The sequence below is a fragment of the Rhinolophus sinicus genome, linkage group LG14, assembly GCF_036562045.2.
Source record: "Rhinolophus sinicus isolate RSC01 linkage group LG14, ASM3656204v1, whole genome shotgun sequence".
Lineage (NCBI taxonomy): Eukaryota > Metazoa > Chordata > Mammalia > Chiroptera > Rhinolophidae > Rhinolophus > Rhinolophus sinicus.
This window is the reverse complement of record NC_133763.1, coordinates 24100856-24126386: the sequence shown is the minus strand read 5'-3', so window position 1 is coordinate 24126386 and position 25531 is coordinate 24100856. Positions and strand designations below refer to the sequence as shown.

The following is a 25531-nucleotide window of genomic DNA, read 5'->3' as shown; positions in this document are numbered from 1 at the left end:
ATTTCTGTGCTCCCAAGTTACTTTGGTTGTTCATGGTATTTGATGAATTGTTTCTCTACCTGCACATTTGAGATAGTGATCAGTTTTCTTGTGTACATACTGTTTTGCTCTCAACAGTTCAGCAGTTTGATAGGTAGGGCACATTCTTTTGTTTTCCCATAGGTGGTGCTATAGAGCACATTTTTCTTTTCTGTTACCTGCACTATTTGCACCTCTCAGATAACTGTGGAACAACGTCATTCTGGTAAGAAAACTGCCATATCTACTGGATGGTGGGTGTCCTGTTCACCTTGCTTCTAGGGCATCACCACTGTGGTTGGGAATGTGGAAATTAGTGAAGAACCAGTTTTGTAAGCTCCCAGAGCTACCTCCTTTTCCCAGTTTTTAGCTTTACGTGGCTCTGCAGGGGCATGGCATGTGGAGGAGAAAAGGCAAGTTTGTGACGTCATGGTTCTGCCCGCTGCCAGTTATGGCAGTTGGTTCCACTGTGTGTGTGTGTGTGTGTGTGTGTGTGTGTGTGTGTCTGTGTGTGTTCAACTTTCCAGTCACTTCTAATAGGCTCTATTGTGATTGGGGAGGGGAAAGGGAGATGCTTTCTCCAGGAGGGAAACTGCTTCTGCCCCTCTTACACACCAGGCTGTCATATGAGATCTGCAGCTCGATTCCTACCCCACTGCTGCACTCACTGGAGCCATGGTGAGCCATGGTTGGTGCTGAACTGCATCCGTGGCCATTGTTCTTGTCCTTTCCCTGTCTGCCTACCTTACTCAGGACAATATGACCACCTTCAGATGTCCCAAGGAGTGGATCTTTCAGGTGTGTTTGTGTGTTGAGCAGGGGATCCTTTGTTCAGTTATAGTTCTCCAATGTGCTGTAAATTTAAGGGAAGAAACAATGGAGTCTTATCACTCCACCATGCTGCTGGGGATACTGGTTTTCAAATTGCTCTTTGTTTGTGTGTACAAATACTATGAGGTTTAGAAACACATGATTCATGGCAGTGATGTGGTTATATTGTTGTTGGAGAAGGGCATAAGGCTGCTTGCATTTCTATGTTGAATTTGATTTAAGTTTTTTATTGGTATAACAGTTTGATTTTGAATTTTACATATTTTTGTAGTGGAACCACGTTTTTTTTTTCATAGGAAGGGCAGTATATAACATTGATTCTGGGATCTTGGCAACATTATTGTGAAAACAGGTGAATTTTCCTAATCAATTGATAGATATGGGAATTTAAGATCATAGTTTAGATTACTACATGTTTTGGTCCTTTGCATTAATAATCCATAGCATTGTCATGGATGTAAAGTTAATGCAATTGTTTATAATTTAAGAAACCTTTAATATTATCCTTACTTAAATACAGCATGATCAAAACCATTAAAGAATAAATGATTTATCACAGTAATTTTCTGCTATGATTTTTAGCAGGTACAATTTTTATTTTATTGAAAGGCACATGAATATATATACAATGCATAAATATTTCTTAAAAGAACAGTATATAAATAATAAACATTATAGAATATACTTTTGTTTTAGAGAAGAAAATTGCCTAGGGCAAGCATATTTATGCCCTTTTGGGATGGGATTTTCAAGTGTATGCTGAATCTTCCAAACAGTTCTTGCTTAGAAAATAAATTTCATTGAATGGACATACAATTTGTAATAGATTTCTCCTTTAAAAAGCTCTAACTTAAAGCCAGCCAATGTATTTCTTTCATTTCAGTAATTCATATTATGTTCTGACACTGGATTAAACATCTATAAATTGTCCAATAATGGTTGTACAAATTTAAGAACTTTTGTGTTTCAGTAATACATCATAGAATGGAGACATTTTCTTAAGATTTATGTGAATATTCCTTGCTGTTTTCAAAACTATCTTTCCAAACTATGCTTCCTTTCTCAGCATAAAGCCTGGAGTTTTGACTTAAATTCTTTGCATAGGGGATGCCCCTCGATTCATAAGAGTAGTCTGAGAAACCAACGATGGTTCCACTCTCCTCCTAGTAAGAATTATAGTTTTTCATCCACATGCCTTCTGCATGTCTGTTTCATTTCCTTGCATTTTTTTTCTCTGACTTTTCACTAGCTCCTATCTTCCAGAAGTTGTTACTCAGGTTGGAAGATGGAGTTCATGTAGAGAGTTGATCTCAAGTTTAGAGACATGCAGTTCTTGTCTCAAGGAGACATGATGAACAGGGCACTCTTTGCTATGATGGGAGAACAAGAGCACTAAGAAGTGGAACATACGTATCTGAGAGGGAATGAGGTTTGGACAAATGCATTGTCTGAAATGATGAAGAAATCACATTATGACCACTGCTTCATGACAACACATACACACACAGAGACACATAGACACACACTTGCACATGTACGCATGCATGCACACTATGACACAGATATGTATGCACACACTCTCACACACATGCACACACACACACATTTGTACACACACTCACTTTTAACAAAGAAATAACATTTGTGTAAGTGGTATTTTTCCTAGTGTACATGATTCACTTTATCATTCTTTAATGTGGTGCCCTAAAATTACATAGTCATTCTCCTTCTTTCAGTTTGGGAAAATTTGTTTTAGTAATAATGAAGTTTATAACATTCCTCATGGGCAGTTAGAGCCACTTCTCTCTCTCTTTGGGCTGCAAACTTAGATATGAAGAGATGCAGGATGATTAGTCTAAAGCTCAGTAAGGCTCCAATAATGGCAACTGATATTATGAAGGCATGTGGGGTACTAATTTAAAGAGAACACATTACTATAAGTTTGTTCTATGATTTTTGTCTCTGTTGTAGTTTTGCAACATGTAAAAATCCTTCAAGGAAATCTCCTGCATTTTACTGTTGTAAAGAGGCTTCTGCATTTTCCATTCCAGTAGGGTTTATTTCTGAAACTACTTACTAAATAGATATCCCTTCTGTATGATAGCCAAGATTTTTAACTATGGGGTGAATGACAATCAATATTTAAGCCATTCCTATCTACATTTATTATAAGACTACAAGGACACCTAAAAAAAGTCAGTAAAATTTAATAAATGATCAAAGTGCACTTTGTTATCACTAGGAAAAATCTTGCCTTGCTGCAGTAAGGCATCTGTATCAGGTACCATGAAAATCTGGAATTGACAAACTAATTGACAAACATCACACCAAAATTCTGAAGCCATAATAAAACTTTCAATTCAGAAGAAGAGAGTATATATGCAAGAGAGAAAACACACAGTGAACAGAACTTATAAAAGTTGTGATGTCTATAGTTATATAGGTCTATACATTTGATTTTCTTAAGTTCCAGAGGATACTGCCCTAATAACACATAGGCTAAGGAAAAGATGGGTGTTATTTCTAAATTATCCATTTATTTTGAAAATTACAGAAAAAGTCATTACCTCTGAAATCATAGTTTCAGGGAAAAGAAGGGGGAATTTATATATCACCTGCAAATTTTAGCAAAATTACTCTAAAGGTGTTGTTCCAGGCATTATCTTCAGCAGGTATGCACTTCACATAACACAGTGCAAGGTATGTCCATACCCCACAAGTGACATAATGTCCTCATTCAACCCACAATTAGGAGCAAATCTTTCTTTTGAAAGCCACAAAACAACCTCTCAAGATTTACATGAGCAAAATGCCCTCCCTCCATGAAGAGAGAGACTATAGTAATAGGTATATATTCATAATGAGATGTTGTATATAAACTAGATTCTACAAGAGCTACAACCTGGGAGTGAGTTAAATATTTTGTGATTCATTAACACAGAAATTATGAGCACTGTTGAGGACCAATTGGTGCTCAGGGGGTCTGAAAGAGATGGCGCCATTAACTGATTCACAAAGAGAAGCTTATGTGGCAGCAAAATGTCTCAACATCAACTCTAAATTATTCAGGGGATACCATTAGCATGGCCTCAAGAAACTGCCTGGATGGAAGGCAAACCAATTCCTTCTTTACACGTTTACTATTATTTACAAATGGAACTATATATACTTTTGGTGGCATTTAAACCACTTTGTTTCTTAACATCAGGACATGCTTTATCATGAGATTATTTATCTGAATACTGTGCTAAAAAATATAGTGTTCCAGAGATTAAACTATGTTGGAAACTACTTTTTGAATATTTAAAGACCAAGATAATTTTTTATTATATATGAACATCAGAAAATTCAGGCGTGGATCCAAGTCAAACTTAAGTTGGAATCCTTATTAACACAGCCACATGAAATATGTGTCCATGTAGCATAAAGTGAGTAGGGCCTGGGTCCTGGAAATGGTTGTCATTCTTACTGAGGTCGTTAACTGTCAATGTTAGGCATCTGGTTTGCATGCCCACTAAGATCTGAAACAAGTGCTCTTTTTCATTTTTTCCTAAGCAGAGCTTTTGAAACCACGTTGCATAGGAAGGCCACAGCAGCTGAGTCCTTAAGTAAATTTTGGTAACCAGAAGAAAAAGGCTTGTTTCTTGTTCATCAAAGGAACTGAGAGTTAGCCTTGCTTCACTGCCCTAGAGAAGGGTTGTATTTGCTAACTCAGATCTTTTGTACTCAATCCCTAAAGCCTTGATACTTCCACTGACCTGGGTCACTAATGCATGACCCATAAAGCCTGAGTCTTATGACTTCAGACCACGAGATATCTAAAAGTTTGTTAGACGTTCTACTTTTCCATCTCAGACTGCAGTAGTAATCTGAGTTAAACCTAGGTCATTGAACTCTTCTTTTCCTGGAGAACTATATGAAGACATCTCCACGACTAGTCATACTGGTTTATTTATGCCATCAACATCCCTCATGTAAGCAGGATCCTGAACCGTATTTCTGACTCTACTAGTGCTCTGCCGCTCCATCCTCATCTTAATTGGAAAGCAGAAGTCCCTGAAACACCGCTTGAAGTTTTCATCGAGAAAGGCATAGAGAACGGGGTTCAGGCTGCTGTTGGTGTAACCTAAAGCGATGCAGAAGTAATAGCTGGAGAGGGCAGCCGTGCTGTGGGAGGTGCTGCCCAGAGCCTCCACAAGGATGAAAATGTGAATGGGAGTCCAGCAAATGATAAAGACCGCCACTACCACCAGGACAAGCCTGGTGATCCGACGCAGGTTGCGATCTTTCTCTCGGGAGCCAGAAAGCAGTCGGACACTCTTTAATCGCAGGATCATCAGGGTGTAGCAGATGATGATGATGATGACAGGAACCACAAAAGCGAATACAAAGACGCAGATCTTCATGAAGAGGTCCCACCAGGAGTAATCGTCATCCGGGAACTGCAAGGAGCACTCTATGATATCTATGTCAGGAGGAGGTGAACAGAACAAACAAACCCACATAAAGAAAATTATCATCATGGTGACAAGGTAATTTAAATGTGGATTTTAATACCTTGGGTTGCAAAGGTCCAATTATAGTGAGATGATATTACCTGAAGCAGATCACCTAATTAGGAATAAATGCTGTATATATTAACCATTCTATCTTTGTGCATGGAACAATGAACCCAGAAAGTTACCATTTATGGGTAACATACATGAAACTACAGAATAAATTAAATTAGCTAGCAATATGAATTATCTAGTTGTGGAAATTGGTTTGACATGGATGAATTTCAGACGAGCTAAATTGTTAATTTATAGCATAAGCACTTATTTGCATTTCCATTTATTAACAATTCTCCCAGATCCAAGGCTCTGGCAATAAAAGCTAGTATCTATTTATAATAAATGACTAAATATTGTAAATCTAGCCATTTAATTTCATAAAAACCAGCTTGTCTGAAAAACATTAACTTGTTTTCAAGAAACCATTATGTAAGTCAATAAAAATGTATACAAAGTCTGTCTAAATATGACCCAGGTATTGTGATTTAATGGAACCAATGGTGATGCTTGTGATTGAGGGCATCACTGAAATATGAGTAAACTTTTGGAGAAGAAGGAGGAGGAGGAGAAGAAAGAAAATGGAAGAAGGAGAAGGGAGGAAGAAAAGGAAAAGAATCATCAACATCATCAAGAAAATTCATAAATCAGACACATTTTTCATTTTTATCAACATTGACTATGTAACAAATAAAACATATTTTTATATGATTACTTAGAAAACTGATTATTTGCTCTGCTTTTCTTTGACGGAGAGTACTTTCTTTCGAGTGACCTTAATATCAGACAGAGCAGAGACCGAGGATAAGTATCTTTTGTAGTAAGTTCATTGGGGATACACTTATTCTTCCAGAACTCTCTCCTTTTCCCCAAGCATCACCCAGCCCACATTTTTTCTTCTTGCCTCTGATCTGTCATCAAGCACAAAGCAAGCCAAACTCTCTTTGTGCTGATCTTTCCTTATGGATAAAGTAATCATGAGCAATATTGAGTGTAATTTTTATAACAAAAATATTTTCTTCTGACATTGGAAAAAATCTGCTTCAAAAATACCACAAGGAATCCCTAGGGCATGGCGGACTAATGGCGGCCACCTGTCTTCATGCACTGGGAAGGGATAGGGCTCAACAAAGAAACAGTGGCCTCACACCAGTTCTTCTGTCCAGGACAAAGCCACTTCTCCAGCTCCTGTCCCGGGCCAGATAACTCAATTCCTCACCATTTTTCCCTGCCGACTTTTCAGCTGCTGCCCCAACACTGAAGTTCAGAGCAAGTGATTCCATTGGAATGGCGGCAGCGGGGCGCACTTTTTGAGTTCTCCGTCGGATCTTATCAGAAACGGGAAGCTTATAACCCATCAAAGGACTCTCTGCTCATCACGCAGAACAGCGAAGAGACTCGTGCAGGGATTTCTTGCAGGTGGGGAAAAATTGGGCGAGCAGGGGAAGAAGGAAGGGAGCGGAGCGGAGACACGCCGCACTTGCGGCGGCGGTGGGGACGAGGGTTGGAATCACGGTCCACACCTGTGGCGGTAGAAATTCGGCCCCCACCCTTGGGTTGTGGAAATCTGCTCCGCACCTGTGCCTGTGAAATTCCAGCCCACACCCACGGCTACAGATACACAGGATATCCCAGGACGGAGGAGAGCCCGGAAGCCAGGAGGTGGGCGTTTTGCCCTGCGTCCCACAGCGGACCTCTCCCGCTGCAGGGGCAGCATATCCAGCATTAACTTCAGCTAATAACCTCAGTTGGTCCTTGGGCCGGACAAGGAACACAGACTCCGTGCCTGGGCACCTTCCCCCGCTCTTCCGACCCTACCCCCGCCTTTCTAGAGACTTGATCTAGCCCCTGCACTAAGGAGCAGCGGCAGATTACAGAGGTGCCTTGGAGCCTGGGCTCCGGGAAGACAGGCAGGCCCAGGGAGGAGGCTAGGAGCTGGGAATCTTCCGCCCCCACCCACCACCTTTTCTGGCCTGCGGGAAGAGTGTTAAGACAGCAGGGCTGGGAAAGAGAAGACCCCTCCTTCCATCCCCAGCCCCCACCCTTTCTAGCCAGCCTAGAGCGGGGCAACCACATCCCCAGCTGCAGAGACGCAGGGGTTCCCAGGACAAAAGAGAGAACACAAAAGCCAGGTGGCGGACTCTACTTTGCGTCCCACAGCAGACCTCTCCCCCCCGCAGAGGGAGGATATCTAGCATTTGAGGCTATTAAACTCCATACCTGGGCCCCTCCCCCCGCTCTTCCAATCCTACCCCCACCCTTCCAGAGACTTGAACTGGCTTCTGATCTGAAGAGCAGTGTCAGATTACAGAGGAGCCTTGGGGTTTGGGCTATGGGAAGACTGGCCGCTGGCTCTGGCCCAGGGAAGAGGCTGAGAAGAGTGTGGTTTGCCCTGGACTAGGAGACAGGAGACTCATCCACCCCCAGATACCACCATTTCTGGCCTGTGGGTGGGGTGTGACACAGCTGGGCTGGGAAAGAGAAGACCCCTCTTTCCATCCCCAGCCCCCACCCTTTCTGGCCTGCCTAGGGCGGGGCAATTACATCGGCGGAGGCACTCCCAGGGATCAGCAGTAAGTGGCAGATACAGCACTCAGCTTTCAGCAGCTGAGGAATTCCCTGCCGGCCACACACACACACAGGGAAGAGGTGCCCTAAGACTCAGGAGAGCTGGACACAGGGCTGGTGGTGCTATTCTCGGTGTGCATATGTGCCGGCAAGGGCAGAAACTGCACTGACTTTGTAAAACCTACTGTCCAGACCCCTCAGCCCCACGCATCTAAACCTGCAGCCTCAGAGTAACTCTGGGCACCAGGTGACCGGCTCTACCTGCACAATACGCAGGGGACTCTGTGCTACAGCAGAGAACAACCTGGAGATTACTTGGTGGGCTTAAGCCACAACTGGCGCTGTTTTTTTTTTGTTCTGTGTTGATTTGTCTTTATATTTTTGACATCTTTGCCTGTGTCGAGTGAGGACTCTGTGCTACAGCAGAGAACAACCTGGAGATTACTTGGTGGGCTTAAGCCACAACTGGTGCTGTTTTTTTTTTGTTTTGTTTTGTTTGTTTGTTTTGTTTGTTTGTTTGTTTGTTTTTGTTTTGTTTTTGTTCTGTTTTGATTTGTCTTTATATTTTTGACATCTTTGCCTGTGTCGAGTGAGGACTCTGTGCTACAGCAGAGAACAACCTGGAGATTACTTGGTGGGCTTAAGCCACAACTGGCGCTGTTTTTTTTGTTTTGTTTTGTTTGTTTTTTTGTTTGTTTGTTTTTGTTTTGTTTTTGTTCTGTTTTGATTTGTCTTTATATTTTTGACATCTTTGCCTGTGTCGAGTGGAGACTCTGTGCTACAGCAGAGAACAACCTGGAGATTACTTGGTGGGCTTAAGCCACAACTGGCGCTGTTTTTTTTTTTTTTGTTCTGTTTTGATTTGTCTTTATATTTCTGACATCTTTGCCTGTGTCGAGTGGGGACTCTGTGCTATAGCAGAGAACAACCTGGAGATTACTTGGTGGGCTTAAGCTACAACTGGCGCTATTTTTTTGTTGTTGTTGTTCTGTTTTGATTTGTCTTTATATTTCTGACATCTTTGCCTGTGTCGAGTGGGGGTTGTCGATTGTTTTTTTACATGTGAATGTATTTGACTTTTTCCTTGTTGTTATTGTTGTGCTTGGTGATTTGCTTTGTTCTGTAATTGCCCTACCAGTGCCCAGCTTAAGAGGCACAAGATTCAACATACCCAGAGGTCAACTCCAGACCAAACCAGAGTACTACCGGGTTTGACCTACAAGTGACACACCCAGGGGGAATTCTCTACAGGCACATAGAGCCCATAGGGCAAACCACATTTAAGTGGTCAACCCTCATGCAGCAGAACACTCTGCAGTGGGCTGAGCCAAGTCTCACAACTAGTCAGCCTAGGAGTTAACTCCACCTACTCACAAGCGAAAAGCAATTAAGGATCTTCTTTAACAGGACAATATACACAACACAAGAGTCACTTTTAGAGCACACGCAGGGGAGAAGAACGAAGTAGTGCAAGTCAAATATAAAGGACATTTATTATATACTAATCCAGCAAGAACTAAGAACTCCAGGGCATCTACCTAATACATCGAAGCAAACACAGAGAGTCAGCCAGAATGAGGAAACAAAGAAACATATCCCAAATAAAAGAACAGAAGAAACCTTCAGAAATGGAACTAAATGAAGCAGAGGTAACCAAACTGTCAGAGACAGAGTTCAGAATACTGATGATAAGAATGTTTAAGGAACTTAGAGAGGACATCAAGAAGGATGTAGAAATCATAACGAACAACCAGTTAGAACTAAAGAACACAGTTACCGAAATAAAGAACTCACTTGAAGGAATTAACAGCAGGTTAGATGAAGCAGAGGATCGAATCAGCGACTTAGAAGACAAGTTAGCAGAGATCACCCAAACAGAACAACAGAAAGAAAAAGAATAAAAACAATGAAGATGGTTTAAGAGACCTATGGGATAACATTAAGCAACAACATGCATCATAGGAATACCAGAAGGTGAAGAGAAGAAACAAGGGATTGAGAACATATTTGAAGTAATAATGTCTGAAAATTTCCCTAACCTGATGAAGGAAACCAACATACAAGTCCAGGAAGTGCAGAGAGTTCCAACCAGGATAAACCCAAACAGGTCCACTCCAAGACACATTATAGTTAAAATGGCAAAGATTAAAGACAAAGAGAGAATCCTAAAAGCAGCAAGAGAAAGACAGAGGGTTACATACAAGGGAACTCCCATAAGACTATCAAATGACTTTTCTGCAGAAACATTGAAGGCCAGGAGGGAGTGGCAGGAGATACTCAAAGTGATGGAAAACAAAGGCCTAAAACCTAGGTTGCTTTATCCAGCAAGGCTATCATTTAAAATTGACGGGGAGATAAAGAGCTTCCCAGAAAAGAATAAGCTAAAGGAATTCATAAAGATGGAGATCAACAGTAACACTATCATAGTAGGGGACTTCAACACACCTCTGACAACAAGGGACAGGTCTTCCAGACAGAAAATCAATACGGAAACAACGGCCTTAAATGACACATTGGACCACCTGGATTTAACCGATATTTTCAGAGCATTCCACCCCAATGCTGCAGAATACACGTTCTTCTCAAGCGCACATGGAACATTCTCCAAGATAGACCATATGTTAGGCCACAAAGCAAGTCTGGATAAATTTAAGAAAATTGAAATCATACCAATTGTCTTCTCTGACCACAGTGCTATGAAATTAGAAATGAACTACAGGAAAAAGACCGGAAGACACACAAATTCATGGAGGCTGAATAATATGTTACTAAATAATGAATGGGTCAAACAGGAGATCAAGGAAGAAATCAAAAAATATCTCGAGACAAACGAAAATGAAAATACAACGACCCAAAATCTATGGGATGCCGCGAAAGCAGTCCTAAGAGGGAAGTTCCATAGCACTGCAGGCCTACCTAAAGAAACAAGAAACATCACTAATCAACAGTTTATCTTCACACTTAAGGGATCTGGAAAAAGAACAACAAAATAAGCCCAAAGGGAGTACAAGGAAGGAGATAATAAAGATCAGAGCGGAAATAAATGAAATAGAAACCAGAAAAACAATACAAAAGACCAATGAATCCAAGAGTTGGTTCTTAGAGAAGATAAACAAAATTGACAAACCTTTAGCCAGACTCATTAAAAAGAGAGAGAGAGGACCCAAATTAATAAAATCAGTAATGAAAGAGGAGAAGTGACAACAGATACCGCAGAGATACAAAAAATCCTAAGAAATTACTATGAGCAACTGTATGCCAACAAATTTGACAACCTGGAAGAAATGGACAATTTCCTAGATGCATACAACCTCCCAAGGCTAACTCAAGAGGAGACAGAAAAGCTGAATAGACTGATTACCACCAAGGAAATTGAATCAGTAATCAACAATCTCCCAACAAACAAAAGCCCTGGACCAGATGGCTTTACAGGTGAATTTTACAGAACGTTCAAAAAAGAATTGTCACCTATTCTCCTCAAACTCTTCCAAAAAATCCAGAGGGAAGGAAGACTCCCAAACACTTCTTACGAAGCCCCTATCACCCTGACCCCAAAATCAGACAAAGACACCACAAAAAAGAAAACTACAGGCCGATATCGCTAATGAACATAGATGCAAAAATCCTCAACAAAATACTAGCGAACAGAATTCAGCAATATATTAAAAAGATTATACACCATGATCAAGTGGGATTCATCCCTGGTATGCAAGGGTGGTTCAACATCCATAAATCAATTAATGTGATACACCACATTAACAAAATGAAAAATAAAAATCATATGATCATATCAATAGATGCAGAAAAGCATTTGATAAAATTCAGCAGCCATTCATGATAAAAACCCTTAAGAAAGTGGGAATAGAGGGATCATATCTCAACATAATAAAGGCCATATATGATAGACCCACAGCTAACATCATACTCAATGGGGAAAAACTAAAACCATTCCCTTAAAATCAGGAACAAGGCAAGGCTGCCCACTTTCTCCACTTCTATTCAACATAGTGCTGGAAGTTCTAGCCACAGCAATCAGACAAGAAAAAGAAATAAAAGGCATCCAAATCGGTAAGGAGGAAGTAAAACTGTCATTATATGCAGATGATATGATACTATATTTAGAGAACCCTAAAGACTCCACCAAGAAACTATTAGAGCTGATAGATGAATTTAGTAAAGTAGCAGGATACAAAATTAATATTCAGAAATCAGTTGCATTTGTATATACCAATAATAAAACATCAGAAGGAGAAATTAAAAAAGCAATTCCATTTACAATTGCTCCAAAGACTATAAAATACCTGGGAATAAATTTAACCAAAGAAGTAAAAGATCTGTACTCAGAAAATTATAAGACACTGAAGAAAGAAGTGAAAGAAGATACAAATAGATGGAAACACATACCATGTTCACGGATAGGAAGAATTAATATAGTTAAAATGTCCATACTGCCTAAGGCAATATATATATTCAATGCAATTCCTATCAAACTACCAACGACATTTTTCACAGAAATAGAACATATAATCCTAAAATTTATATGGGATAACAAAAGACCCCGGATATCTTCAACAATCTTGAGAAATAAGAACAAAGTGGGAGGTATAACAATACCTGACTTCAAATTATACTACAAGGCTACAGTAATCAAAACAGCATGGTACTGGCATAAAAACAGACCCATAGATCAATGGAACAGAATAGAGAGTCCAGAAATAAATCCATGCCTATATGGCCATTTAATCTATGACAATGGAAGCAAGAATGTATGGTGGGGTAAAGACAGTCTATTCAATAAATGGTGCTGGGAAACTTGGACAGACACAAGCAAAAAGATGAAGCTGGATCACCTCCTTACACCACATACAAAAATAAATTCAAAATGGCTTAAAGATTTAAATGTAAGATCTGAAACCATAAAATTCCTAGAAGAAAATATAGGAAGAAACTTCACAGACATTACCCGGAGTAAGATTTTTACTGATATATCCCCTCGCGCGAAGTAAGAGGAAAAATAAACATGTGGGATTACATCAAACTAAAAAGCTTTTTCACAGCAAAGGAAACCATCAATAAAACAAAAAGGGATCCTACTGATTGGGAAAAGATATTTGCCAATGATATATCTGATAAGGGGTTAATATCACAAATTTATAAAAAAAACTCACTCAACTCAACTCCAAAAAAACAAACAACCCAATTAAAAAATGGGCAGAGGACATGAAGAGACATTTTTCTAAAAAGGACACACAGATGGCAAACAGACATATGAAGAAATGTTCAACCTCACTAACCATTAGAGAAATGCAAATAAAAACCACAATGAGATACCACCTCACCCCAGTCAGGATGGCTATCATCAATAAATCAACAAACAACAAGTGCTGGCGTGGATGCGGAGAAAAGGGAACGCTGGTGCACTGTTGGTGGGAATGCAGATTGGTGCAGCCACTATGGAAAACAGTTTGGAGATATCTCAAAATCTGAAAATGGAACTACCTTATGATCCAGCAATCCCACTCCTAGGTATCTATCCGGAGAAATCCAAAACTCCAATTCAAAAATCTTTATGCACTCCTATGTTTATTGCAGCACTATACACAATAGCCAAGACCTGGAAACAACCGAAATGCCCATCAGTAGATGACTGGATTAAGAAACTGTGGTACATTTATACAATGGAGTATTACGCAGCCATAAAGAAGAAAGAAATCTTACCATTTGCAACAACATGGATGGACCTAGAGAACATTATGTTAAGTGAAATAAGTCAGAAAGAGAAAGACAAATACCATATGATCTCACTTATATGCGGAATCTAAAGAAAAGAATAAGTGAATGAACTAATCAGAAACAGTTTTGGAAACATGGAGGAAAAACAGAGGGTTGCTAGAGGGGCGGGGGTGTGGGGATAAGGGGAAGGTGAGAGGTTTTGGGAACGTACAGAGGGATAGTGGATGGGGGGAGGGGGGTTCACACAGTGTGAGGGATATAAATGATAAACGTCTAAGTTTTGCTTTGTCTTGTGCACCTGAAACTAATTTAAAATAAATAAATAAATAAATAAATAAATAAAAATTAAAAAAAAAAAAAAAATACCACAAGGGTATTTTTGAAATGGTGAAACAGCTCTATTAGTAATGTTTTCTTCAAAACATTTTAATATGATCTTAATCAAATATCTCTTAATAAATAAAATGTATCTTCTTAGAATTTCAATTAGATGTACTTTCAAATAAAAAGAATATAATCATTTTGGCTGATTAATAAAAAATAAATATCTTGGAGACATACCTGTTACCAACTAAATACCAGATCAAGCATCTCGGTGGTAAATGAAAGTTCCCAGAAAAACTTGTAATTTTTGATTCTCTACCAAAATAATTGCCCAAAATACTATTACTATTAGAAGTGAACAAGCATCTCTTTTAATTTTTGTTTTAGTGTTTATGGGACTAAGAATAGTTAAAATGATTTTTAAAAATAATCACTGTTGTCATAGAAAAAAAGGTATTTACTAAGCAAATTTTTTTTTTTTTACTAAACAAATTTTGATGGGTGGCACATTGCAAAAATCTCAGTTTAAAAACTGAAAGCAATAAAGGAAATAAGACAAAGAAACAAAGACTCACAGACACAGACAACAGTTTAGTGGTTACCAGAGGGGAAGAGGTGACAAAAGATGGAAAAGGTGGTCAAATATATGGTGATAGAAGGGAACTGACTCTGGGTGATGAAAACACAATGCAATATATAGATGATGTATGATAGAAATGTACACTTGAAACCTATATAATTTTACTAACCAATGTCACCCCAATAAATTTAATAAAACAAAAATTACCCTGGGTTTGATTTCTCTGACAACTCTAGCTTCTTTGAAGGTAGGGGACACATTTTTTTGTTTTGATTTCTGCTTAACTTTTGGGTATTCCAACATTGTCTCTTTCTTGTGATTGGCCTCAGTTTAAATGTCACTTCAGAGACATTTATATAGAGGTCAATACATATGAATAGTCCTCTCCCCTGTAACTTGTATTACCTCTATATATTATACTAACCCTATTTTGTATGACTATATAGTGACAGAAGTTAGACAGATGCTCTTCTGCAATAAGTTGTTACCTTTCTTAATGTTTTTCTTTCCATCTAGAATGTAAACTACCTTAGAATAGGTACCCAGCCTGCCTAATTAAATATATATTCCCTGCCACATAAGGTGGCAGAAACACATGGTGCTTAAGGAAAATAAATTGTGAAGCTTAATTTGTACCAAAAAAAAAAAAAAAAGGGGGGGGGGAAGAGAGTACCAAGGCAATCATCAAGGGAATTCAAGTCTAAGCACATCATTTTTATTAAATGTTCTGTTTCAGGAAGAAGAGTGCATCTTTAGCTTTAAGGACATACATAGGCTGAATATAAAGGGATACAAAAAGATATTCCATGCAAATGGCAAGCAAAAGAGAGCAGGCATAGCTATACTTACATCAGATAAAATCAACTTTAAGGTAAAAACTGCCATAAGAGGCAAAGAAGGTCATTATATAATAATAAATGTTTCAATTCATCAAGTGGATATAACAATTGTAAATATATATGCACCTAATATTAGTGCACCTAAATATATAAAGAATATATTAACAGAACTGAAGGGAGACATAGACAGCAATACAATAATAGTAGGGGACCTCAGTGCCCCACTTCTGACAATGGGTAGAGCATCCAGATAGAAAAATCAATGAGGGAACAGCAGATTTGAACAACACTATAAATCAAAGGAACTTAACAGACATATATAAAACATTCCATTCAAAAGCTGGAGAACATACATTCTTCTCAAGCATACATAGAACATTCTCCAGTATAGATCATATGTTAGGCCACAAAGAAAGTCTTAACAAATTTAAGAAGATTGAAATCATATCTCGTATCTTATATGACCACATGAAAACAGAAATCAATAACAGGAGGAAAATTGGAAAATTCACACATATATGGTCAAGTAATCTTCAATAAGGGTACTGAGAAATGAAATGGAAAAAGGATAGTCTCTTCAATAAATGCTGTTGGGAAAACTGGACATTCACTTTTTTTAAAAAATGAAATTGGACCCTTATCTTATAACACACACACAATTCAAGTCAAAATAGATTAAAGATTTAAATTTAAAACCTGAAAACATGAATCTCCTGAAAGAAAATATGGGGAAAAAAGCTACTTGATATTGGTCTCAATGATGATTTGGGGTATGACACCAAAAGCACAAGCAACAAAAACAAAAATAAACAAGTGAGATTATGTCAAACTAATTAAAACCAAAAAAGCTTCTTCAGAGCAAATGACCCAATCAACAAAATGAAAAGAGAACCTACAGAATGGGAGTAAATATTTGCAAACCATGTATTTAAAAAGGGGTTAATATGTAAAATAAGGAACTCATACAATTCAATATCAGAAAAGTAAATAACCTTATTAAAAAATGGGCAAAGAACCTGAATAAGACATTTCTCCAAAGAAGACATACAGATTTCCAACAGACATATGAAACAGTGCTCAATATCACTAATCACATGGGCAATTCAAATCAAAGCCACAATGAGGTATCATCTCACATCTGGTTGAATGGCTATTATCAAAAAGAGAGAGGGAGAGAGATAATGTATTGTTGGTGAGATTGTAAATTGGTACAGCCATTATGAAAAACAGTATGGAGTTTCCTCACAAAATTAAAAATAGAACTACCATACGATCTAGGAGTGCTACTTCTGGTTATTTATCCAAAGGAACTGAAATCAAGATCTTGAAAGATACCTGCACTCTCACATTCACTGCAGCATTATTCACAATAGCTAAGGTATGGAAACAACCTAAATATCCATCAGTGGATGAATGGATAAAGAAAATGTGATATATATATATATATATATATATATATATATATATATATATATATATATATATAATGAAATACATAATGAATATTATTCAGCCTTAAGAAAGAAGAAAAACCTGCTATTTGCAACAACATGGATGGTACATATTATGCTAAGTGAAATAAGCCAGACATAGAAAGAAAATACTGCATGATCTCACTTATATGTGGAATCTAAAGTAGTCAAAGAAGCAGAGAGTAGAACAGTGGTTTTCAGGGGCTGAGGGTGAATGGGAAATGGTCAAGAGTACAAAGTTTCAGTTATGCAGATAAATAAGTTCTGGAGATTTACTATGCAGCATAGGACTGTAGTTAACAATATTGTACTATATACTTAAAATTTGTTAAGAGGGTAGAGCTTATGTTAAATGTCTCACCGCACACAAAAAAATAATAATAAAGAGGTCAGGAGGAAACTTTGGAAAGTGACACCTATGTCTATGGTCTTGATGGGGTGAATGTATATTCTTATCCCCATACTTATCAAGTTTTATACATTAAATATGCAAAGGTTTTTACATGTCAATCATAACATAATAAAGTGTTTTTTTAAAGCAGTCTTTCTTTTCCTTTTATATTAATATTAGAGTGCCATAGTTTTCTTTGGTGCATGTTACATAGTTTTCTTTGGTCATGGGCTGTCATGATTATAATTGATTTTAATATTTAAATTAAAGTCTTTCTTATGTGTATTATTTTTAACAATAATTCTGTTTCTGTTTGTAGATATAACTTAGTTATTATAATAATAGTAATAGGCAGACTATGAATTCCAAAAATAAATAATATACACATATATAATATTAAAATATTATATTTAACATATTAGGCCCATAAAGTTAAAATTTTGCTGTACATAAGAGCCCTCAATATTGAATGAATACTCTATAGATGATGCTAAATATAAGCAATGATGCAGGATCTGATAATTCATGATGTCAGATGATGATGCTAGTAGCTAACATTTATCGAGTGCTCGCTGGATGCCAGATACTGCTTTACCAACTTGCCATTCATTGATTCATTAGATCTGGAAAACACCCTAACAGGCAGGCACTATTATTAGCCCTACTTTGCAAAAGAGAAAAATGAGGCACAGAGGTCTAGGTAATGTTTCCAAAGCGATACTGCCCATAAATGGTGAAATCAGGATTCTATCCGAGGTAGTTCGCTTCCAGAATCTGTGCTCTTAACCAAAAAGAAATACGGTAAACTCAGAAGTATTAGCTGAGTTTCTTGCCTAGGTGGATGAGTTCTAATGCAATGGATGCCTGATTCCTTTCAGTGAGCATTTCCCACAAATATAACTCTATGAACTACCAACAGCATTCAGCTCTGATTCAGTGCATAGAGATTATCTAAAACATTCCTCTTGATCATCCAGCACTCTTGACATGCAGTGTAATACAACACTCCAAAATGAGCACACTAGATGGTCTGGAGACAATCTGTCATTACATAAACAAAATCTGCTTCAGAAAATAAAAGACACAAAGGAAGAATGGAGCCCTCTTACAAAGCTACTTAAATTTTCTCCCATTTCCTCCACATTTGCTATACAAATTAATCTTCTGCCTACACTGGTGGATCTTCTCTGCCATTGCTTCAGCATACATTCATCTACAGCAACGCCTTCCTGGAAAATCCACATCTATCTCCATTTCCTCTTTCAAAAAAACTAATTGAAATCCATTTCTTCTAGGATGTTATTTTCTAGTTAAGTTTACAAGTATAATATTAAATATAAAAATCAGTTCTTTATTTGGGAAAAATCATCCATTTTTTTATTATTTAACCCATGCTACTCGACCTCATAATGTATATGCAGCATTTCTTCTTAAATCTGAGTTATGCATGAAAACCTAAAGCTCAGAGATTTTTGCAATTTTATTTCCATTTGTTCTGTGTCTGAAGAAACAAAATCCTGTGTGTAATTAATCATATTTAAAAATGCTTCTCTGATAAAGTTTGGCATATCTTAAAATTTACCAAATATTATAGCTTAATACTTGCAGTGGCTATACTGGAAATTCATTTTATAGCTTCAGAGGATAGTTATGTTTCATTGAAAAATGGGTACCATTCAAGGTAAGCTATGATTTTAGCAATGTCCTTTCACTATGACCTGGAAAATCTCTGCTACACAGTCAATTATCTGTACTCACAGGTATCATGAAACTCTAATAAACTGGAGCATTTAGACAACTGTTAAGGCAATAAATAACATTTATAAAGTCCAAAATGATTGTTCTACTCCCCTCCCCTCATGAGTTTCTATTGAGACCAAAGATATTTTCACACCTTTATCTTTTACTTATCTAGAACTCCTAAAACAGTAGTTCTCACCTTGGCTGCAGGTCAGTGTCAGCCTGGGGAGATCTTAAAAATCTTGATACCCAGACTGTGCCTCAGGTAAATTAAACCAGACCCTCCAGGGTGGGACCCAGGCAGCAGTATTTTCTAAAGTATCTAGGCGATTCCAATGTGCAGCCCAGGGTGAGAACCACAGTCCTAGAAATACAGAGAAAACATCAAGTATCCTGTTGGTACGGGTTAAGAACTAATATGTCCAACATCTAATGGTTTTGGTCATCTGTGCTACTATCCATCTGTGACCAGGATTTTGAATGGTCTATGGCCAAATGTATCTGTTACGATGGTGCTATGGAGATTAACCCCTAAGAGAAAAGGGTAAAGAGCAATATGTCTCTAACGATTTGGGGCCCTTTTTAGGGAGAAAGAAGTTGGGAGAGGAGGTGTTTCTCAGAATTGCTAGGAGACAGTGGAATTGTATTTCAAACATCCATATGCCTGGGGTTCCTTACTTCATCCCCACCCCTCCAGATTCTGATAAGCACTTCCAGAATAGGAGATAGGTTGGGTGTCTGTGTTCAGGTAATGTCACTATCCCATCTTATGTTTAGATGTGGAAACAAACACAGAATTATTTTATTTCTCATCTTCTATGTATTTAGGCATTATATTTCCATTGTCTTTTCTGCCTTTCCCCTAGATGTGTGTCCTACTCACTCCCAAATTAAGAGTTTAATTAGAAGTTATGTTTTATTTATTTATAATTAATTAATTTTAAAGCTTTTTATTAAAATATAGCTAACACACAATATTATATTAGTTTCAGGTGTACACAATAGTTATTCAACATTTATATACCTAACGTTTTACAAAAGTGAAATGAAAATGAATGCTCTTACCTTCCCTGACTTTGGTTCCTCCAAGAACTATAGCAGATATGCCAACAGATGAAGATAGAAGCCAAATACAGATATTGATGATCTTTGCCTTCAAGGGTGTGCGAAAGTCCAATGCCTTGACAGGATGGCACACGGCAATATACCGGTCCACACTCATCATGGTCAAGGTGAATATGCTGGTAAACATGTTGTAGTAGTCAATGGAAATGACTATCTTGCACAGCACATCTCCAAATGGCCAGGAATTCATCAGATAGACAGTGCTCTGGAAGGGCATGGTTGTAGTAACTAAAGCATCCGCCAAAGCCAGATTGAATATATAGATGTTGGTTGCTGTCTTCATCTTAGTGTATCTAAAAGATAAGAAACAAGATCATTTCCCTCCATGTTCATGTCAAATCCATGAGGTCAATATATTTATGAAACCCTTTGGGTTATTGAATTTGTTCTTTATTCACTTATGCTTTACATATTTATTGGGTGTCTAATATGTAAAAGCACTGCTATTGACATTAGGGGTAGTATAAAGTGGGCAAAAATATATGACTTTATTGGGCTTTCATTCTAGTGTTTCGTGCAAAAATATATTTAAATAAAAAATTAAAAGGTAAAGAAAACAGCATAGATAAATAGATGAATACAGACTTGCATGTAATACAGATCTTTTCAGTTTTCACTGGCTAAAACACAAGTTTGTTGATTTTGTTTGCCAGTGTGCCACTAGTTTTTCATTTTAAATGCATTATGTAAATAAAGCAGGTTCAGTTCTTCCCGAATACGTGTCCTAGCACTAAATGTAATCTGGTACATTAGGTAAGACAGAACTCTGTTTTTCTTTACTCTCATCTTGAGAGAATTTTAAAGTACATAATTTGCTTCATTTTCCAACTATAGGGAGAATAATTTTCAAAGTAGGTCAGAAAGATTGCCTTTAAGCCCAAATTACTATTTCCATTATAACATGAAATTTAGAACAATTCTATTTTCAACTAAAACCAAATTAAGAGGATTGTTTTACTTAGAGAATGCTTCCTCAGGGATCTACAGGGCATGAAATGTTCCAAACCATATCAGCAGATTTTCAGACACCCAGTGCTAAGATATAATTACTTTCTACGTATCTCAGATTTGTAAACCTTATCAAATTCAGCCACGCCCCACGCACCTTCAAGGAGCCAGGCTTCTTCAATATGGTGGCCATCACTTCTATTAAAGATCATTTAAAAGGAGCTGTCTTATGGAAAACCACATCTGCTTTGGCTATAAAATCAGTATCAGTGGTATTCATTGATCACTGTGTCCATGTTGCTCCATATAAATATTTTCACATGAGAAACTTCTTTTAACATGAAATGATAGAATTGCCTTGGCTCCCTTTATAAACAGTGTGGTCTGTGAACTCAGATAGTCCTGAGTCTGAACTGAATATAAGCCTTTTCTGAGTTTTAGTTGCTGTTAAATAAGAATAATAAAACCAAACTGGCAGTACATGAAATAAAGATAGTAGAAGGCCTGACTCAAAATCTCTCACACACAGGATCATACCTCACTGCCCCCCAGGCCCCCAATTGTCCCTTCCTCTTTTCTTGTTAGGAAACAAATCTGTTTGTGCTTGGATGAAGGCATTGTGAGGATTGATACTAGAGTCAATACCTGTTGGTTTCCATGTTGATGCTCTGTTAACTAAACAGTGTTTTAATCTGGAGAGTGAGAAGTTTATTTAAAAATATGTTTTGCCTTTACAGTTTTTACTCAAATATTAAATGGCCCATAAGCTTTAGAAAATGATTAAATGTGTATGGCCAATGCTCAGAACATAGGCTTTAAAAAGGCACAGATAACTATGCAAACACACCTACTGAGACAGAGCCAAATGTTTCCAATGAGCAAGACTGAAATGCTATATGTTCAATATTGTCGTCTTAAATATATGGTTTTATGTTTGAAAAAAGGCACCTTAACAAGCTGATTTCTTACTCTTGCAACTTTCTCCCCCCAAATCCCTGATACTAGCAAAGATTCTAGCAAGCAATATCTTAGACTTCTATTCTCACCTTTTGTGACCCTGATATTTTCCTCTTTCTGTATGAAGTTAGACTGGTCTTCTCTGCCCTACATAGTTAGGTAGATCTGGGTTCTAGCCATTTTTCTTTCTGATAGTCTTTGGAGAGGTCACTACAAACTCTGAGCTTCAGTTTCCCAACTATAAAATGGGAAATATAATGCCTATTTCATAAAGTTCCCAAGAAAAGTAATAGAATGCACGTGATCTGGAGCATATGTCTAATTTATTTCATGTTCCCCAACTCTTCTTTCCTCTCTTGTATGAGTGGAAGTCACTAGTTACCATGCAAAGCAGAGGGCAACATAGTTTTTAGTTAATGCCCAAGGACATATTTATGCCCAATTTAGCTTGAATATAAAAGATAAGAGTAAAAATGAAGCCTGGGACCTCAAACACTACAAGAACATGAATGGAATAATACATGAGTTACAATATCTTTAAGTAATTATGAAATGTTGAGTGGTAGCTTACTCTTAGCTTTTCAAAAATATTTATAACAAATGGATGTATGAAATTGCTTAAGAACTTATAAAGAATTCAAATCCTGTCATCGGATCTCAGAATAAGAGAGATGAACACCCACAATAAAAATGTTTATAAGATACACTAAGTGTAGTGAAAGTCTCTGCTCCCAGAGAAACAAGCTTTGGCCAGACTACTCATGAGGGAGCTACTGCTGTTACCATCCCCCAGGGCTGGGAACATCTACCAGGGACCTAGAAAGGAGCCTGCACTCTCTTACTGTGGAGACCCCTGGATCTGCCAACATCCCAGTGTCATGGACTCACATCCCTATTTTGAGAGGTTCATATTAATGACAATAATAATAATAACCATTTGTTTCAAAACACTCCCTGTGTCAGGCATTCTGCTATACATCCACATGCTTTATCCTATTTAGTCCTCACAACAACTCTATGTGGTACATATTAGTATCCCTATTCTATAAATGAGGCCACCAAAAATGGTAGGAATTATGTAAATTTGTCATACAGTTATAAGTACAGATATGAAGGGCATGGCAGAACTAGTTATAAAGTGTAATACAGTTACAAAGGGCATGGCAGGAATTCAAAACCAAGAGGTTTGATCCCAGTTCCTGCATTTACATCTCCCAAGCACTAATTTACAAAGCTCAATATTTTGACTTTCACGTATCTTATTTGATTCTCACAACAACTGCCCTTTGAGTTTATCCTGTAGATTTATGTCTTTTCCTAAAATAGCTGAAAGAAGTTACACTCTGGTAAATTGTAATTCGCCTAGTGTCAGCAGAGGCAGGAGCTCAGTGGGAGGATCTCGAAGGGGCAGCAGGGCATGGCCCTTCTTCCGGAGTTCTAGAAGACATATGCTTGTAAGTCTACAACACTGAAAGGGAGAACTAACAGGAGTAATTAAAAGTAATAAATAAACTATGAGTTCAAGAAATATTTATTGACTGTCTTGTATGAACTACACTGGACTGGATCCTATAAACACATGATTATAAGACCACACCCTCAAAGACAGTCTGGTTGAGCTGTTGCATATTATTTGTATTTCTTTAACCAAAATGAAATGGTAGTTAGTTATTTTGGTCATTGTATGTCCACTTGTAGAAAAGAAAAAAAAACAAGTAAGCTTTCTTACTGTGTTTACATTTTATCCACACTGCTTTACAAAAATTCACAAGCATTTCAAGTAAAATGGTATCATCTGGGAGGGAAGTTCTGGCTTATGTAGAGAAGCTGGAGGTGGGCTGGCAGTAAATGGTTGCACGTTTTAGCATATACACCATAGGAATATATGCCACTAAAAGAGCAAAGTCTGTGGGCTGTCCTCACTAAACTTGACAATGTTACAAACCTGGAAACAACAGTATGGTGTACCAGCAGAGATGCATGGAACAGGCCAGAAAGAGGGGTCAGCTAGGGAATAGACAGTGCCAGCAGTGAGAAAGGTCATCCCTGGGCAACATGGTAGAGTGTGTCTCCAGGAGTTAAAAATGCTTCCCATGACACCTTAACTCAAGACCCTCCTACTGTATTTCTCTTTACAGAGAATTAAAGGCTGGCTTCTAAGTTGGCAGCCATACACATTTGTGTGATGGCAAGGGGAACAAAGTTATCTGCTGAGCTATCAGGAACCAAGGTCACCAGGCACAGTTTCTGGGATAGTGTGACACTTGCCACACAAGAAATGAGGCATAAGTGGAAGGAATATTGACCTTGTGCTACAGTAGTGTCAGGGCTTCTTGTCCTTTCCATGATGTGCCTGCTATGCTCAGACAACATTCAGGTAGAACAATCTTGGATTATTAGCATGGCTTGCTATTGAGGTTAATTGCCCAACTGGGTCTTTATAAAAATGTAAACGATGATTTGTTAATCAGAAGCTGCTTTTTAGCTTTATGACAGCATGATAAATCCATAATCTTGATGGCTAACCACCATATAACTTTAAATATAAACACGTTTTCAGTTTTATTGGTCTCAGTTATTTTTGGCTCTTACCTGCAATTGTCCCCCATGTTGACATACACATAGCCTCTTTTCTTTCTCCAGTTATGTTCATGCTCTCTCCCCTGTCTTCATTGTTTCATTATTTCAACACATTTTTAAATGCACACTCCATACACAGCAATATCCTTGGACATGAAGGATAACTGAAAAATAAATTCAATATACAGACCCTACTCCTAGGATCTTTTAAACTAACTCAGTCAAAATTATAATGTGAACTAGAGGAATAGACAGAAGGGAAAGATCCATGTGTAATGAAGAGATCTTGAAGAAAAAAACACGTACAGTATCTTGAGCTTTGAGAAGAATTTGGATAGAGAGATTTGATGGCTAGAGTCTTTTTAAAGGCTCAAGGTCATGCGGGAGGGGGTGTAATGGGAGGCTGGTTAGGATGGGCAAAGAAGTGTCAGGCCACAGAAGACCTTGAACACCAGGAGGAAAAACCATTTCAAGCATTTATTGAGGAACAATTATGTGACAGACAGTGTTTTAGGAACTTTGTATTGTCTAGCAAAGTTGTCATGATGATTAAATGAGACAATGCCTCAAATTACTTAGCACAGAACCTGGTACTTGATTGTTCAGTAAATGTCAGCCTTCATTGTCATCATTGCTTTTCTTCTTATTGTTATTATAATTGTTACTGTTGTTAATTATCCATTACAGTCCTAATAACCTGTACTTCAATCTCATAAGATATCAATGCCTCAATTTTTTTTGAAGATTATTATCAGGGATTCTCAGAGTCAATATCTAACAAGTAAAGGAATTCAGGACTGTCATTCCAAAGCTTGTTAAGGAGTCAGAAATTTTTTCAGAGAAATAGTGTGATTCTGCCACTTTCAGCAGTTAAA

General features: G+C 37.7%; 1 protein-coding gene across 1 annotated transcript in view; it reads right to left on the bottom strand.

The window, feature by feature from the left end:
• Positions 1 to 1411: 1411 nt before the first annotated feature.
• Positions 1412 to 25531, bottom strand: part of OPRK1 (opioid receptor kappa 1) — a 40043-nt gene continuing 15923 nt past the window's right edge. The window contains exons 3-4 of the mRNA XM_074318774.1: positions 20112 to 20464; positions 1412 to 5314 (exon numbers count right to left, since the gene is read on the bottom strand). Coding sequence (XP_074174875.1) covers positions 4788 to 5314; positions 20112 to 20464 — 880 coding nt within the window. The 3' untranslated portion in view covers positions 1412 to 4787. The remainder of the gene's footprint in view (positions 5315 to 20111; positions 20465 to 25531) is intronic.